This window comes from Besnoitia besnoiti, chromosome VIII (assembly GCF_002563875.1).
Source record: "Besnoitia besnoiti strain Bb-Ger1 chromosome VIII, whole genome shotgun sequence".
Lineage (NCBI taxonomy): Eukaryota > Apicomplexa > Conoidasida > Eucoccidiorida > Sarcocystidae > Besnoitia > Besnoitia besnoiti.
Window position 1 is genome coordinate 1,153,246 of NC_042363.1, and position 15,013 is coordinate 1,168,258.

Sequence of the window (15,013 nt, forward strand, 5' to 3'; positions counted from 1 at the left end):
AAGCAGAAAAAGACTGTGCGAAGTGTGTAGAGACGGGTTCGCGGCCTGCAGCCTGCGCGGCAGCTGAAAGGATTGTGTGGCGGCGGCTTTCGACGAGGCATATCCGCAGGCTGTCTTCAGTTGCCCTGTAGCAGCTTTTCTGCAGGAAGAGGAGGGAATCGCGGCGTCGAAGGGTCGCGTTGAGGCTCTCTGGCGAAAAAGACGAGGCAAGCAACGCGCGTCTTGTACGCCTCGGCCGCTGCTGCGCGGCCTGCATGCGCAGCGGGAGGGCCTTTGGGCTCGTGAGAAGAGGGTGACTGCGCGTGTGCAAAGAAGGCGGCGAAGGAGGGAGCTGGCAAGGCGGAAAGGTGCTCTCGACGTGTCGAGGAGGGCCGACTTCCTGGTCGTTGTGTGTTGGAAATCGCGAACGACGACGCTGAATCTCTTTTTTCTCAAAAACTGCGCGGTGTATTGACGGACGAGGCAGCGGCGTCCACTGTCTTGGTTGTTCTCCTCCACCTGTGCTTCTCGGGACCCCCCGTCCTCTCCTGTCCTCCGGCCGTCTTCTCGCTTCTCCCCGGTTGCTCTCCTCCGTTTTCTGTGTTTCACACCGACAAAATGTCGCTTGCAATCTTCGGCGACCGCCAAAGTGGTCAGGACGTCCGCACTGCCAATGGTAAGTGCGCATGTGCCCCTACTGCGGTCTCTAGGCGCTGCCACCCCCGCACCAGCAGCGAGTCTCCGCTTGAATCACCGCCGCACGCTTTCCTTCACAGCTTTTCTTTCATATTGAGGCTCATCCGCATGAACGGCGGCGATCCCGACTTCGATTCGCTTTTTGGCGGGCGCTCCACGCAGCTTTCGCGTGGAAAATGCGCACGGAGTCGCCCTCGCGCCGGTCTCAAGACTCGCACGGGTGTTTTTTGCCCCGAAGGCTAGTTTGAAGTCCCTTCGCAGGTCGCTGTCTTCTCTCTGTTTGCCTGTGGACGTAACCGATGCATCAGTTCGGCATCTGGGCCTGTCTCGGCAGAGCTTCGCAGCTGACGTCTTGTGTCGTCGTGGCGCTACGGCTGTTTCGGCTGTCAAACCAACGCCTTTTTCGCCGTTTCTTTGAATGGAGGGCGCGCATGCAGATACGCTCGTTCCAGGGTGTGGCGGGGAGCAAATCTCGTCTCATTCTCAGGCTCGTTTGAGTGTTTAACCAGACGAGAGGTTCCTGTGCGAAGCGCTCCCGCCGCGCACCGATTGTCGCTTCTGGGGAACGCGCGCGCGTCTGATGCTCTTCTCTGTTTGTTCGTGTCTCTGGCCTTCTCCTACGACTGTCTGCCTCCCCCATCCAAGACAGCTGTCCCTGTGCCGCATTCGGCCTTGTCTCTCTCATCCGCTCCCGGGCTTCGTCGGCGTGCAAAGCCGGACGCGAAGAACCGAAGGCTAGCCGAGCCGTGGTGTCTCCTGTTTTCTTTGAGTCCCAGCGGAGGCGACCTTGTCCTGCCTCGCGGCGACTAACAGCTTGTCTAGCCGAGTGCCGATGGCGTATCGCGCAAGTCGGGCTTGTGTCTTGTGCGTCTTTTCCTGTGAAAGCTGTGGGGTCTCGGCGCGTGCGTGGCTCCGGCGGGGATGCATACACGGGGCGGCCTTTCTCGTGTGCGCTGTTTGCAGCGGCAGCTGTCCAGTCGATCGCCAACATTCTGCGGTCGTCGCTCGGTCCCCAGGGCCTGGACAAGATGCTGGTAGACGACATCGGCGACATGACGATCACGAACGACGGCGCAACGATTCTGAAGCAACTCGAGGTCCAGCATCCTGCAGCCAAGGTCCTCGTCGAGCTCTCAGACCTGCAGGTAAAGTGGCCGCTTGCACGCTCAACTGTCGCCCGAGGTATCCCATACCAGGCAGATGGGCCGCATGTCGCTTTAGCACGGCTCTGCGGGCAGTGCCTGCCGATCCGAACTCGAAACGGGGCCGTTTCGGCGCCCGAGAGGCGTTCCCTTCCCCCCGCGGACTTAACAGACTCGTGGACTTCCCCCTAGCTGCGCCTCTGTGTCCTTTCCTGCCATAATGTAACGCGAGAGCGTCTCCTCTCTTGCTGCTCTGTGATTCGGTTGAAGTTCGTTTCTCTTCTGTAGGCCTCTCTGCGGCTTTTGCGTGTGCAGGACAAGGAGGTTGGGGACGGAACCACCTCCGTCGTTCTCCTCGCCGCCGAGTTTCTGCGTGTGGGAAATCAGCTGGTTAGGGAGGGCGTCCATCCCACCGCCGTCATTGCTGGCTTCAAGCTCGCTATGAAGGTAAGCGTGGATGCGATTCCTCAGGCTGGGACTCTAACGCGAGCTCGCGGCAGAAATGCGGAAGCTGACGGGGCCTTCTCTGCAGCCTCTCCTCATCTCGCAGCTGTTCGCCGGTGTTGAGTCTGGCGCTTTGCACGCCAAGAAATATCTAATTCGCAGTCATCGTGACCAGTACGCTACTGTGTGGGTGGGTGTATAGTCTCTCATGTGTAGGCGTGCATAGGAACTAGTGTTCAGTAGAGAGGACATTGGTTTTGTCCTGCGCTTCACCCTGAACTATCCTCCTCGGGCTATGGCGAATCTGAGGGGTGCGCCTCTGCAAGTCGCCAGCCATGCTGCGGGGTTTTCTTGAGGCCCTAAATCCTCCAGCGGGCGAGACGACCCCGGAAATTGAGATTCGTGCATGCGCTTTGCGCCGAATCTCACAGGAGAGCGTGAAGTACATCCAGGAGCACCTGACCACTCGCATCGACGCAAACAACAAGGAAGTCCTCCTCAACGTCGCGACGACGACAATCAGCTCCAAGCTTATAGGCGCGGAGACATTCCACTTCGCCGACCTCGTTGTGCGCGCCATTCTCTCCGTCAAGATGGTAAGCAACCGACTTTCTGTCTGCTTTTGGTTAATTTCGCGTGGATTCCTTCGGTTTCTCCCATCTCTGCAGGCCGCTGTGCGTCTTTCCCTCTGGCGGATTGCAGGGAGTGTTTCTCTTCATTCGGGGGGTTGCTTTTCTCGCGCGAGTGCCTGTCCTCTTCACGCGGTAGAGTCGGCGGGAAAATGTGCGGTTTTCAATCAGATCACAGAGCGCGGCGACATCAAGTACCCCGTTAGCTCCATCAACATCATCAAGACCCACGGGAAGTCCATGCGCGAGTCCACGCTGGTTGAAGGCTACGCGCTGAAGGCCGGTCGCGCCGCTCAAGGTAAGGATGATGAAGCCTCATTACTCACTGAAAAAACATCAGATTCACAGTTTTAGTTCCGTAGAAGAAGCACTGCGAAAGTGTGCTGGGCATTTCTCGTCTATTATTAGAATTTCAAGTTTTTTTTAATTTTTGCAAAAATTATTATCATTGGTCAAGAAAAAAATATTAAATGCCCGGAAGAGAGCGACAGCGGACACCTTGCTTTTCCGGTCGAGCTCAGTTGGGCGACCCGTGCCTGCGTCGCGGGTTTGTTGCCTTCTTTTTCGGGCTTTCTGAGAACGATACGAGTCTTCAAGGCGGAGGGGATGCAAGCGTGTCTGCGATGCGTCGCCCTGTGTGCGTGTGAAGGGTCGAGGAAGCGCGAGCGACGCATCTCCTCCATTCCCTTTCCGGAGCCCGTCTGTGTGTGTGTGTGTATCCCAGGCATGCCACAGTGCGTGAAGAACGCAAAGATCGCGCTTCTGGATTTCAACCTGCGCCAGCACCGCATGCAACTCGGCGTGCAGATCCAAGTAGACAACCCCGAGGAGCTCGAAAAGATTCGCCAGAAGTGAGTCTTTCTGCTCTGCTAGTTTCGCGAGACCGGGGTGTTGACTTCGCTGCAAACGGGGAGCACGCGTAGAAGGACCGATTGAACGCTGTGTGCGAGTAAAAAACAGAGATGACAGGGGCAATCTGATATCCTTCCTTGTATAACCTTGCGTGCGGATGTGTGTGGCTGCGCGTGTTCAGGGAGAAAGACATCACGGCGGCGAAGATACAGAAGATCCTCGCCTCCGGAGCGAACGTCATCCTGACGACGCAGGGCATCGATGACATGGCCATGAAGTACTTCGTGGAGGCGGGCGCGCTCGCCGTGCGTCGCGTCGACAGAAAGGATCTGCGACGCATCGCCAAAATCACAGAAGGTACTCCAAGCGAATTCTTCGTTTAGGCGCAACTCTACATGAAGCCGTCCTTCCCCGCATCAGGAAACCGCAGAATCAGCAGTGTCGACCGACTCCCTGTTTCAGAGTCTACAAACGCATTCGTATCCATATCACTGTCTATCTATCTATATAGATATATGTATATATATGTATATATCTACATGTCCACATAGACAGCTGGAATCGGCGTGTGGAGGTTGGAAGTTGGCAGCTGCTTGCAGTAGTTTTGAGGCTGCCAGGTCGCTGCTCGTTTTCTGGTTGTAACATCTTCGCTTGCCACTTGGGCTTCCTGTGAATCCTCAGGCAGCATTGTGCTGACGATGGCGACTCTGGACGGAGACGAGAAGTTCGACCCCGCGACCCTCGGCACGTGCGAAGAAGTCTACGAGGAGCGCATCGGCGACTGGGATCATTTGCTCTTCAAAGGCTGCAAAGGCGGGAAGGCAGCAACCGTCATTCTGCGGGTGAGTGGCTCGCGGGCTCCTGCGGACTTAGCACGCAGTCTATCGGGAGGAGGTGCAGGCTTCGAGATTGCTGCGAACCCTCTGCGGGGCGGGCGTCTTATGAGGATTCCACGCGCTCAGAGGCGCAGGGGGCACGCAGCAGCTACCCGGTCTCGGCGGCGCTGCACTACTGCACATCTGCAGCAGGACGCCGGAAGGAGCCCCTCGGGAGAGGCGCCGGTGTGGGAGTCGCAGGTATGCTGCATGTGCGCCCTGAAACGCCTGGCAGCTTGAGTTTGCTGAGTTTGTGTGCACGTGTGGGGTGTGTGTCTCTCCGTCGCGTGTTTCGGCACCACATAAAGGCCGGTCTTTGCTTTCTTTTCCTTGCTGCGCAGGGCGCGAACGAGTATATGCTTGACGAAGTCGACCGGTCTGTCCATGACGCGCTGTGCGCGGTGTCGCGGGCGCTGGAGAACACGAATGTCTGCCCCGGGGGAGGCGCCGTGGAGACTTCGCTTTCGGTCTACTTGGAAAACTTTGCGCGGACGCTGGGGTCGCGGGAGCAACTAGCCATTGCCGCCTTCGCGGAGTCGCTGTTGATCATTCCGAAGACGCTCGCGGTAAACGCGGCGCTGGACGCGACGGAACTCGTCGCCCGCTTGCGCGCCGTCCACGCGAAGGCCCAGGGCCAGTTGCTCGGGGCGGAGGGGAACGGCGACGAGGAGCTCAAGTGGTACGGTCTCGACCTCGTGACGGGCAAGACGCGCAACAACATGGCGGCGGGCGTCATCGAGGCGACTGTGAGCAAAACGAAGGCGCTTCGCTTTGCGACGGAGGCCGCGGTCACGATTCTCCGCATCGACGACCTCATTAAAATCGCCCCGGAGCCCGAGCGGGAACGCGACGACTAGACCTGCGGCCTCTCCCCAGGCCCCGCGGCCGAGGGGCGTAGTAGTGACCCTCTGCAAGGGAGATGACAGCCTACCTACCCGCTTGCCTTCGTTCCGCTTTCTTCGTTTCTTTTCTGAGTCTTTCGAAGCTTGGCAGTCCTCCGCACCCCCTACGCTTTGGGTAGGGCAGAACGTCTAAATCAAGTTTTTCTCTGTATATTCTCCGCACAAATCAACCACGGTCCTTGGAGGTTTCATGCGCCGCCGGCGTGCGCTCGTGTCGGGTGCCGCCCACCGAGTTGGGGGGCGGCGCTTAGACCCGAAGAACTTTCTTCGGCGGATTGTCCGTCTGCATCCCTACAAGTCTGCTAAAGAGTTGCACTGAAAGCCCCCTCTATCGAGGGGCACACCGGGTTATTGATTCAGGGTTGATACGGCGATTCCAGCCCGATCTGAACACAACCCCAACTCTGCGGCACAATTGCACTGTGCGACATCAGGGGGCGGACTTTATTCGGTGCGCGGGTGCTTGTCCACTGGTCCATTTCTTGGCTCAATCTTCTGACATTTGTTTTTTCTTCAAGAAAACGTGAATGCGAACAAGACTGTACCGCCTGTAGTCGGTCCGCTAGTTAAGCGAACACCCGCGACGGCGGACAAGAGGAGCCGCCGCAACACTGCTAGTCTGAAAGAGGCATTTCTGTCTCTTCCAACATGGGGAGTGTCTCCCAGCCTGCTACCACGAGGCGAAAACTGCTCGTTAGACCGCGTAGTACACATGCTGTCGCACAATGGTCTGAGGGGGGCTCTAGCCTGAAATCAAAGCATTCTGCTTCACCAAAAACTGGGCACCATGGGGTGGGCGTTGAAGCATCCGACACATCTGAGTGACGTCAGACGCATCTGAGTAATGTCTTGATTTCGCCTCTGCGTGATACTCCGGGTTGCGCATTCATAAGCGTCACATACCGGAGCCCAGCTAACCCCTCTCCCCCCTTTCCCCCCCACAGGGATGCAGTTTCGTAAGTGACGCGTGAAAGCAGAAAGATCGACCCCTGCGCTATTCCTGCGTTATGTGCGCTCTTCGATCATTGCGCTTTAACTCCGGAGAGTTGTGTTTCCCTCCGCAGCGGCGCAATTCTTCTTCAGCCCTTCACCCGTGAAACTTTTACGAGGCCACTGGCAGGGTGTAACCGCTAACGCTCCAGCGGTACTCTTCAGAACTAAATAAAAAGAACAAAGAGGACTTCGCGCTACAATGCCAGCGATGTACGCTAACTAGTGTCCTGTCACTACTGGCAAGTGACAAGTCAGCGGCCCAAGAGAAAACCTGTCCGAACCAGGAATCGAACCTGGGTTTACACGGCCACAACGTGTTGTCCTAACCTCTAGACGATTCGGACCGAAAGCCGGCGTCGTTGTAACGGCGACCTCACACCGTTCCCAAAACTTCTCTTGTCTCCTGTCAGCGTTTACCCAATGAAAAAAAATAGTTTCCTCGTCAGATGTTTCGGTGAGTCTTGCCCTCGGCCGGAGAGATGCTTAGAGGTATTTGTAGCCCCTCTACCGCACGGCAATGCAGAGCGCTCCCTTACCAGTGTCACTCGGCAATTAGTCGCCGCCACGTTTTCACACCGGCAGTAGTGATGTTCTCTTGTGATTGATAACGGACTCTTGCAGCAGAATGGGTTTGGCTCCGAACGAGTCTGGCTCTGCAGTGGTGCGCTCAAGAATCATGAACTCAGTTTGTGCCGTTTCAAGCACGAGGCACTCCGGGGAGCTATTTGAAGTCTTCAGAAAGGAGAACGCCGGCGAGTTGCGGCGCGGAGCCGTCCTTCGGGCCGATAGTTCAGTTGGATAGAATGCCCGGCTACGGACCGGGTGGTCGTGGGTTCGAATCCTGCTCGGCCTACTTTTTCTTCCTCATTTACTTTTGGAAATTCTCTCGTCTCAACAGTTCACCAGCAACTTTTGCCCTGCACACCCTATCACCGCAGGCAAAACATGGGATCTTCGACACATGGTGCGCCAGCGGTCTGCGTTAGCATTTCACCAGGCCAAGATGCGCCATAGGCGTGCTTTCCGCAGATGCTACCCACGGATGCTGCTAGGCTTTCCTGAACTATGCACTCACCAGAGCTCTGAGGGGGGAAGTGCAAAAAAAAGGCGGGGGATTGTCCAGTTCGGGGGTCAGCACATAGGTGGGTGCCAGACGGGACGCGGTCGTCGCGCGCATGTAAATACTGAGCAATATACATACAGCATGGCGCGATACGTCATTTCCTGCCGTATTGCACGCGGAATGAAGCACTGCACGAGGGCAAGTCAATACGACTCATCCCTACCAGACAGCAAATCTCGTATCCCCCTCATGTATGTGTTACAGTTCATCTTGTCAGGGCTAGTATTGAAGAGCTGCAACACCATGTCTTCACGTCTCCCTATCGAGGTTTCAGTCTCCGTCCAAGGGGTTCATACACTCCCTCTGTTTATTCCATCCACCGGATTTGCCTTCTGAGGGCAAGGAACCTAGAGACTGCGGGTGATCGGAGTGGCCTTCTTTGTTTTGTTCGAAAACCACCCCCAATTTCGTCGCCGGCTGGCATCCGGTCACCGACGCAGCCCCGACTGCACTCAATCTACTCCGCCTCTCCTAGCCAGGTATCTTACGCCGTTGAATCGCGCAGTTGGCTATGATGACGTTTGTGTGTCCATGATTGACTGTAAGCATTGGAAATCTGCAGTAGTGCGGTATGTTATTGATCGCCGGGTTCTTCCTGCGTAGCTACCCGCTCTCGTCGCGCATATCGCGCTGCCATACGCACGTGGAGCCCGGTAGAAGGCTGGATACGCTTACAGCATCCTAGGAATCGCTAGGTTTTACTACAGCCGGACCCGATTCTTCTAGAGTGTGTTGCTTCAGGCAGCAGCCTCAGTTCATACATAATCCGTATTCGGCAAAAGTGAGGCGTTATGCTATATTGCTGGTCACTGTTGCAAAGTGAAAGGACGAGAGTGCTACGGAGAACCTTTCATTTGATGCATGCTACTGAACTCGCTGTAACACCGCGGAAGGACGACTGCCATTGTTGGAGTGCCCACCCCATACAAAATGCGAACTTCCGCAGGCACGACGCGCTCGTTCGCACTGATGCGCTAAGGGGAGAGCCTCGCGCAGATCGCTAGCATTAGTTTCTCTGTTTTAACTGCAGTGCCTGCCGGTAGCCTGCAAACATCTCAGCGGGTTCCACGCCCAAGAAACCAGCGGCAACGGTCCATCTGTTTCCCCCAGTGTACGCTACTGTCCTGTGACGGCGACGCCCTGTGCGTCAGATCTGCAGATTTTCTACTTCCTAGCGGCGCACTTCGGCGGGCACGGGTAAAGTCGACTCGGAAATTCAGACAACAAAACGTGATAAAAAGCACGCGTCCAACGCTGTTGAGGAAAATAGGGCACAGTGAGCAGGCACGCTGCATGTTTTTTTCATTAAAAGCTGTAAAATTCGAAGTCGCGTTCATGCTTGCGGACGTGCGCCTTCCACCCTTTCTCAAAATCCTTCGGCAAGATGACATATCTGCAAACACGGAGAACCAAACGAATGCCGGTATAGGGCGCACTGACGTCGACAGTACCATTCCGCTGCAAACGCGCGAGCCTGCTGCCGTGTGATTAAAAAACTCGACTGTTGCTGAAGGCAATTGTGTTCTCCAAGCTGCCTACTTCATACCGCGCTGCGCGTGTGTCTCCTACCTTCGCAGACGACAGCACGATCGTTACCTCGCGAGTCTAGTGCTGAGTGAAAGAAGTGTGACTCACCGGTTTTTGCGCACAGCCTGCATACCAGCCTCTTGGCAGATGGCCGCGATGTCAGCCGCAGACACTTTTTCCGGTCGCGAAACGTCTGAAAGGCATGCAACACAGCCGGGCTCGAGAAAGGTACAACTAGAGCAGCGAAAGAAAGCTTTCAAAGCGCATCTAATACGTGCATGCATACAATGGCGGTGTATGTGTCTGCTTTCTACGGACGTGCTCGCGAAAAGCTATGCACGCATCAGTATCCCCCCCACACGCAGACGAACTCCCTCCCGCTCCGTTACACCTTCTTCCCAATCCGTGTATCTGTTTTCTGCATAATTTCAGTCAACTCAGGCTCCAGTGTTGCGGAGGAAAGACACGACGGCACGAGGGAGCACACCCGAAGCGCTTCGCCCCATATTCCAGCCCCCAAATCGCCCCCGACACTCCCTGATTTCCCTATTCTCTCCACCTGAAAGCCCGTCGAAACGCAATAAATGCGAGGCTAGAGACAGTCACTTACAGTCTTCGAGGTCGACCTCATCCGAGAGGTTCATCTTGGCAGTGATCGTCTGGAAGATCAGACGGCGCTGGCGTCTGTCTGGGAGCGGAAACTCGATCTTGCGATCCAAGCGTCCCGGCCGCAGGAGCGCAGGATCGAGCGTATCTGCTCGGTTTGTGGCCATAATGACCTACACAACAACGAAAAAACCAGAAAACCAACGTCTCGTCACAGGCAGCACAGCGTTCGCGTACCTCTTTATACTTGTCGCACAAGCTGCACACGCGGATCTGAGGCGCCGAGCCAGTCCTGCGTGGCTGCCGAGGCTTCCTAAGAGCTCTGCCTTCTCTCGTTCTCTCCCGGGCGCGCAGAGTCAGTCGCTCCTTTTCCTCCCTTTTACAGCAAATTGCCTTCCATTCCTCTCCTCGGTCGCATGACTCTACGCTCGTTCTCTTATCTTGCGTGTGTTTCGCTATTTTTGCCTCCGGCCGCTTTTACGCGGAGCTTTACCTTGACTGTGGTGGTCTGGTCAAAGCCGTCCATTTGGTTGAGCAACTCGAGGAGGATGCGCTGCACTTCTCTGTCTGCTCCAGTCTGCGCGTCGAAACGCCTGCACAGCGATACAGGGCAAGACCCGAGGGAATCACAGCCGCCCTCTCTCTCTTGAGACAGCCTCGCAGCATCAACTGGCGCTTCAGCCAAGACGCTCCCTTCTGCTTGCTTCTGTTTGAAGTGCGGGCCCGGGGAATGCCCCTTCATGCGCAGAGATCCTCGCGTTGCAGCGTTTGCCCGACGAGGAAAAGAATATACATTATATGTATTATATGCATCACATATAGGTGTTATATTTCTATGTATTACATAGTGCATCGTGAGGCACCACGCAGGGACTTGCGGCGAGACAAGGAGAGCCAGGGGGCGCGAGGCGAGCGCGAGGAACGTAAGCTGGACGGCGGTTTTACCAGCAAGGCAGAGCCAGGATGTCTACGCAGACACAGAAGTCAGCACTTCAGAGATGTCGAAACTGACGACAACAAGCCTTACTTTGTCGCGATGGCATCCACCTCATCGATGAAGACGATCGCAGGGGAGTTCTCCCGAGCCTGCAAGGTCACACAGCGCAACGCGGAAAGAGGGAGGCCTCAGCGAGAACTCGCACGAGAAGCCTCGTCGCCCCCCAAGAAAGAATGGCACATAGACGTATCCCCGTCTTCGCAGCTCGCGGTGTCGGTGCACCGCGGAGCTCTCCTCACGAAGCGCAAGACATCGCAAAAGTCGAAAAACGAGAGACAGACGCTCGGGTCGGCGAACTGACCAGTCTGAAGACATCGCGCACCATGCGCGGCCCCTCTCCAAGGTACTTCTGCACGAACTCGCTCCCGACGACGCGAATGAATGTCGCCGTCGTGTTGTTGGCGACGGCCTTCGCCAGCATCGTCTTTCCTGAACGACACACAGCGGCGTCGAAGCGTGCACTGCGGGAAGCGCTAACAACGCGAGAAGTCAGATGTCTCTCAGAACCCGAAGTCGCCATTCGACCACAACGTGCCGGGAAAGGCGAAGGCGGACAAGAGGGAGGAGAGGGCAGGGGGGAAGGGGCAGACAGCAGGACGTCAGACAAATAGCATCCACACGGCAGCGAACACGGCAGACAGGTCCCGAGACAGGGAACGCGTGGATCCGAAGAAAAAATCGTCGAAAACATAAAAACAGACGAGAAAAGGCGCGAACGTCTCGTCCACAGGAGTGGCTGATGCCTACAATCCTACCACACAAATGCGCACGAGGACAACACACTAACGAAATCGAAGTAGAAAAACGAGAAATACCTGTTCCAGGAGGGCCGTAGAGCAACACCCCCGTGGGCGGGTCGATGCCGATCTGCTGGTAGAGCTCAGGGCACGTCAGCGGCAGCTCCACGGCTTCGCGAATTTCCTGCTTCTGAATGTCCATGCCTCCAATATCCTGGCGAAAAAGACAAAAAACACAGGGAGTCCTCAAAAAGGCTCTCTTGCTGTCGCAGAAACGAGCAAAGGCGCGACGACTCCGCGCAAGGGAAACGCCACCAGAGCCTCCTTGATGAAACACATCTGAGACCCCTTGCGCCTGCATGACTTACCACACCACTCTCGTCCGAAAAGCCAAGACATGCATACTCGCACGTGTTTATACATATACGTAAAGTATACAAATATACATACACGCAGAGAGGCAGACACACATACATATATATACATATATATACATATATATATACATATATATGCATACATGCATACATAAATACGTGTCCGCAGCCGGAAGCCCTCCAAGAGTACAGGAAAATGCATGCCTGATGACCGATGTGTATCTCCGCATAGAGACAGACTCTTCCCTGCTTACAGCGTACGTGACGTCAGGTTTTTCCTGCATCTGCAGCGTCTGAATCGTCGAGTCGGCCTCGGGAGGGAGGATGTCCACGACTGAGTGCGAGTGGCGATGGAGCGCCACACTGCAGCCCGTCTTGAGAAGTTCTCTGAAGGAGGCAACGCAACACATGGGAGTGCAGACATTTGGAATTTACACAAATATGTATGAAGAGATATACGTGTATATTTATAAACGCATTTCGCACGGTTGACTCCAGTATCTGCGTATATATACATATGCACGCATGTATGATGGCATCCAATAGATGCACGCAGCATGGAGACGCCGGTCAGCCCTCCGCAGTCGAGGGTCTCCAAAGGAGACAGCCAAGCCTCTGGCGTATCGGCTGCTCTTCTGTGTATTCGCAAAGTCTATGCATCTCGGCGAAAGACACTCAGCGGAGGCCGCACCATCCAACAGTCCACCAAGTGGAAGTCGCCTCACCTCCTCTGCATGCTTCCTATCTCGCTCCCACCACACACGCGCGTAAGAAGACGCGTACGCAGAGGGCCGACTACAGAGGCAGGCAGAGAGGCAGAAACGATGTGAGACAAAGGCGTGATGTGCACTTCGTACCTGTTGAGAGTCGAAAGGATTCTCACGACGTAGCTGCTGCCGGCGGTGCTGGCGACGATGCCTTCGTTCGCGTTGATGAGCTCCATGAACTGCCCAATGACCAAAGGGACGCTCTGAATGCGCTTCAACTCCTCTCGCGCGCGGTAAAACTCTCTCTTCAGGTTCTTCTGCTCATCTTTGATGTACTCCTCCTGCGCAAGAAACACGCGAGACGCGTCAAACCCTCTGTGGCGCTGCCTCTGTGAGCTTAACGAGATTCCGCCCGCGTGTGCCTCTGTATGCATCCATCGCCAAATAGCGATGCATACAGACATGCATATGCACATACCGTACAAGGAAGAGTCTACAAACATCCTGATACATATAGATATCTATATGTGAATGCATGAATGGCTGATACTGACCGCACATAACATGCATACGTACATACATATATATATATATATATATATATATATATATATATATATATATATATATATATATATGTACATGGGCGTGCGTAGATACCGGCAAGAGGGCGCTGCGGCCGCCTCCTTGCTGTTGAAGCTGTGGTCTGCCGCATCTACATACGTATATAGATACATATGCATGTAATATCTGCGGAACTGAATGCTGGGGCACGCGCAGCACCGCGAGGGCGAGTCGGTGCCGTTCTAATGCTGCGCGTGAAGACTCGCATAACGTCCGCGCCTGCCGCTTTGAAGATAGGTGGGATACTTGAAGGCCACACGAACCTGAATGTTGAGGAATTCCAGGCGTTTTTGTAAAGCCTTCAGCTGCGCGTAAAGATCGCGAGAGGCGCGCGCAGCCTCTGCAGAGACGTCAGGCGAGCACGGCACCGCCTCGTCGGCGGCGCGCGCGGCAACTGTAGCGCTCATTGTGAAAATAAACAACGGAAAGAATTGCACAGAAGAGCGTGAGAAGTAAGAGGAAGAAGAGAGAAACCGGAGCGAGAGCCGCGGTGGGAAGGACGACGAGCGAGAGAGAACAAGGGAAGACCTGAACGGGGTAAGGCGTCGGCGGCTGTGCGGCCGTACAAACGACGGGGAAACAAAAAAGAAGTCCTCTGAACTCTGTTTTGGAGTCAAAGAGATTTCTGTGGACGCGGAGTGAGACGTGTAACGAGCCGAAGAAGCGTTAATCCCGACAGGAGCGTCGTTCTTTTCCGCTGTCGCGCGGCGCAGGGGACTCTCTTCGTCCTGTCGTTGCGGCGCCTTGGCTGCCGCCGCTTGCAGACACACGTTGTCAGGTGTTTTTCCTTCGCACGTGAGTGAAAAGACGGAGAGGAGGAAAGAGAGAAAATGGGAAAGAAAGACAACCGCCTGCTCGCTGTTCTTCCCTTTTTCCTCGCTCCGCCGACACAGGCTCCAGACCTGCCAGAGAGTGTCTCTGCTGGCTCTCGCAGGAACGGCGCAGGTTGCATGGGTGACGCGACGGATGTGAGGAAGACGAAACTCGAGATGTTTAATTGTGTTTGTCTCCACGTGCTGCGTGAACTCGGAGAAGCAAGAAGGCGCGAAGCTGTCTCGGCTCGACGCGGTGCGCCGTGATTCTCTTGCCGCCACCTGCGCGTTCTTTGCATGCGCTCACGCGCAGAAGACAAGAGGAGGCTCGCAGGCGGCAGGAACAGCGAGACTAAACGAAAAAAACCAGAAAACCGCGCCGTAAACGGGTGTGAGGGACGCGCACAAGACGACGAAGACTGAGCAGCCCAGGACATGGGCGCAACTCCGAGAAAAACCTAATTGGCGAGCTCCGTTCTTCGTGGCGGTGCGCTGTAGGTCTCTTCGGAAGAAGGCAGAGAACCTACGCGTAGTCCCCCCCAGCAGGACTGAGCCGAAAAATGCTGTAGAGCGCAGGACAGCGTAAATGCTGAGGAAGCACTCCGCAGAGAAGGTGCGGCGGGATCCGGCGCGGTAAAGACAGACAAAGAGTCTCAGAATCGAGTCGTACTCGATTCTCACAATGTATGGTATCAGCAAGGTTTATGGAGCCTCCCAGCCTGTAGACATGCTTAGAGCCATGCCGCACACGCGACGCTGAAGCACCAAACTGAGCTGCACACGCTCCACATAAACTGTTTTCTGTCAGGACGTCTCTCCCGTCTGCTCACTCGATACGAAACAGACAACAGAGACGAAGAGGTCTCCGGCGCCGCCCACCGCTGCGAAGTCGACGGCAAGGCGTCACAGTGAGCCCCTCAGCAACACCCAGTGAGGGAGAGAGAGAAGAACGGAAGCTCGAAAGTGAATCAGCTGCCTTGCTGCGAACTAA

The 15,013-nt window shown here is 55.6% G+C and overlaps 2 protein-coding genes and 2 non-coding genes across 4 annotated transcripts; 2 read left to right on the forward strand and 2 right to left on the reverse strand.

Moving 5' to 3' along the window:
* Positions 1 to 597: 597 nt before the first annotated feature.
* Positions 598 to 5,474, forward strand: BESB_082930 (putative T-complex protein 1 subunit alpha; the record flags this gene model as incomplete). The annotated part of the gene is made up of 9 exons (XM_029366643.1): positions 598 to 655; positions 1,639 to 1,820; positions 2,133 to 2,264; positions 2,693 to 2,857; positions 3,062 to 3,188; positions 3,615 to 3,741; positions 3,924 to 4,099; positions 4,424 to 4,584; positions 4,959 to 5,474. 9 exons carry the CDS (start codon positions 598 to 600, stop codon positions 5,472 to 5,474), a joined length of 1,644 nt encoding a protein of 547 aa, XP_029217103.1.
* Positions 5,475 to 6,784: 1,310 nt separating this feature from the next.
* BESB_085790 lies at positions 6,785 to 6,856 on the reverse strand. The gene has a single exon. It is a non-coding gene; the product is annotated as a tRNA-His (tRNA).
* A 435-nt stretch (positions 6,857 to 7,291) lies between these two features.
* BESB_085750 lies at positions 7,292 to 7,365 on the forward strand. Its single transcript has one exon. It is a non-coding gene; the product is annotated as a tRNA-Arg (tRNA).
* A 1,575-nt stretch (positions 7,366 to 8,940) lies between these two features.
* On the reverse strand, positions 8,941 to 13,617 carry BESB_082940 (putative 26S proteasome regulatory subunit 6b; the record flags this gene model as incomplete). Its single annotated transcript, XM_029366644.1, has 10 exons — positions 8,941 to 9,028; positions 9,271 to 9,355; positions 9,773 to 9,941; positions 10,262 to 10,361; positions 10,796 to 10,854; positions 11,067 to 11,194; positions 11,581 to 11,716; positions 12,134 to 12,266; positions 12,737 to 12,927; positions 13,474 to 13,617. 10 exons carry the CDS (start codon positions 13,615 to 13,617, stop codon positions 8,941 to 8,943), a joined length of 1,233 nt encoding a protein of 410 aa, XP_029217104.1.
* Positions 13,618 to 15,013: the final 1,396 nt, after the last annotated feature.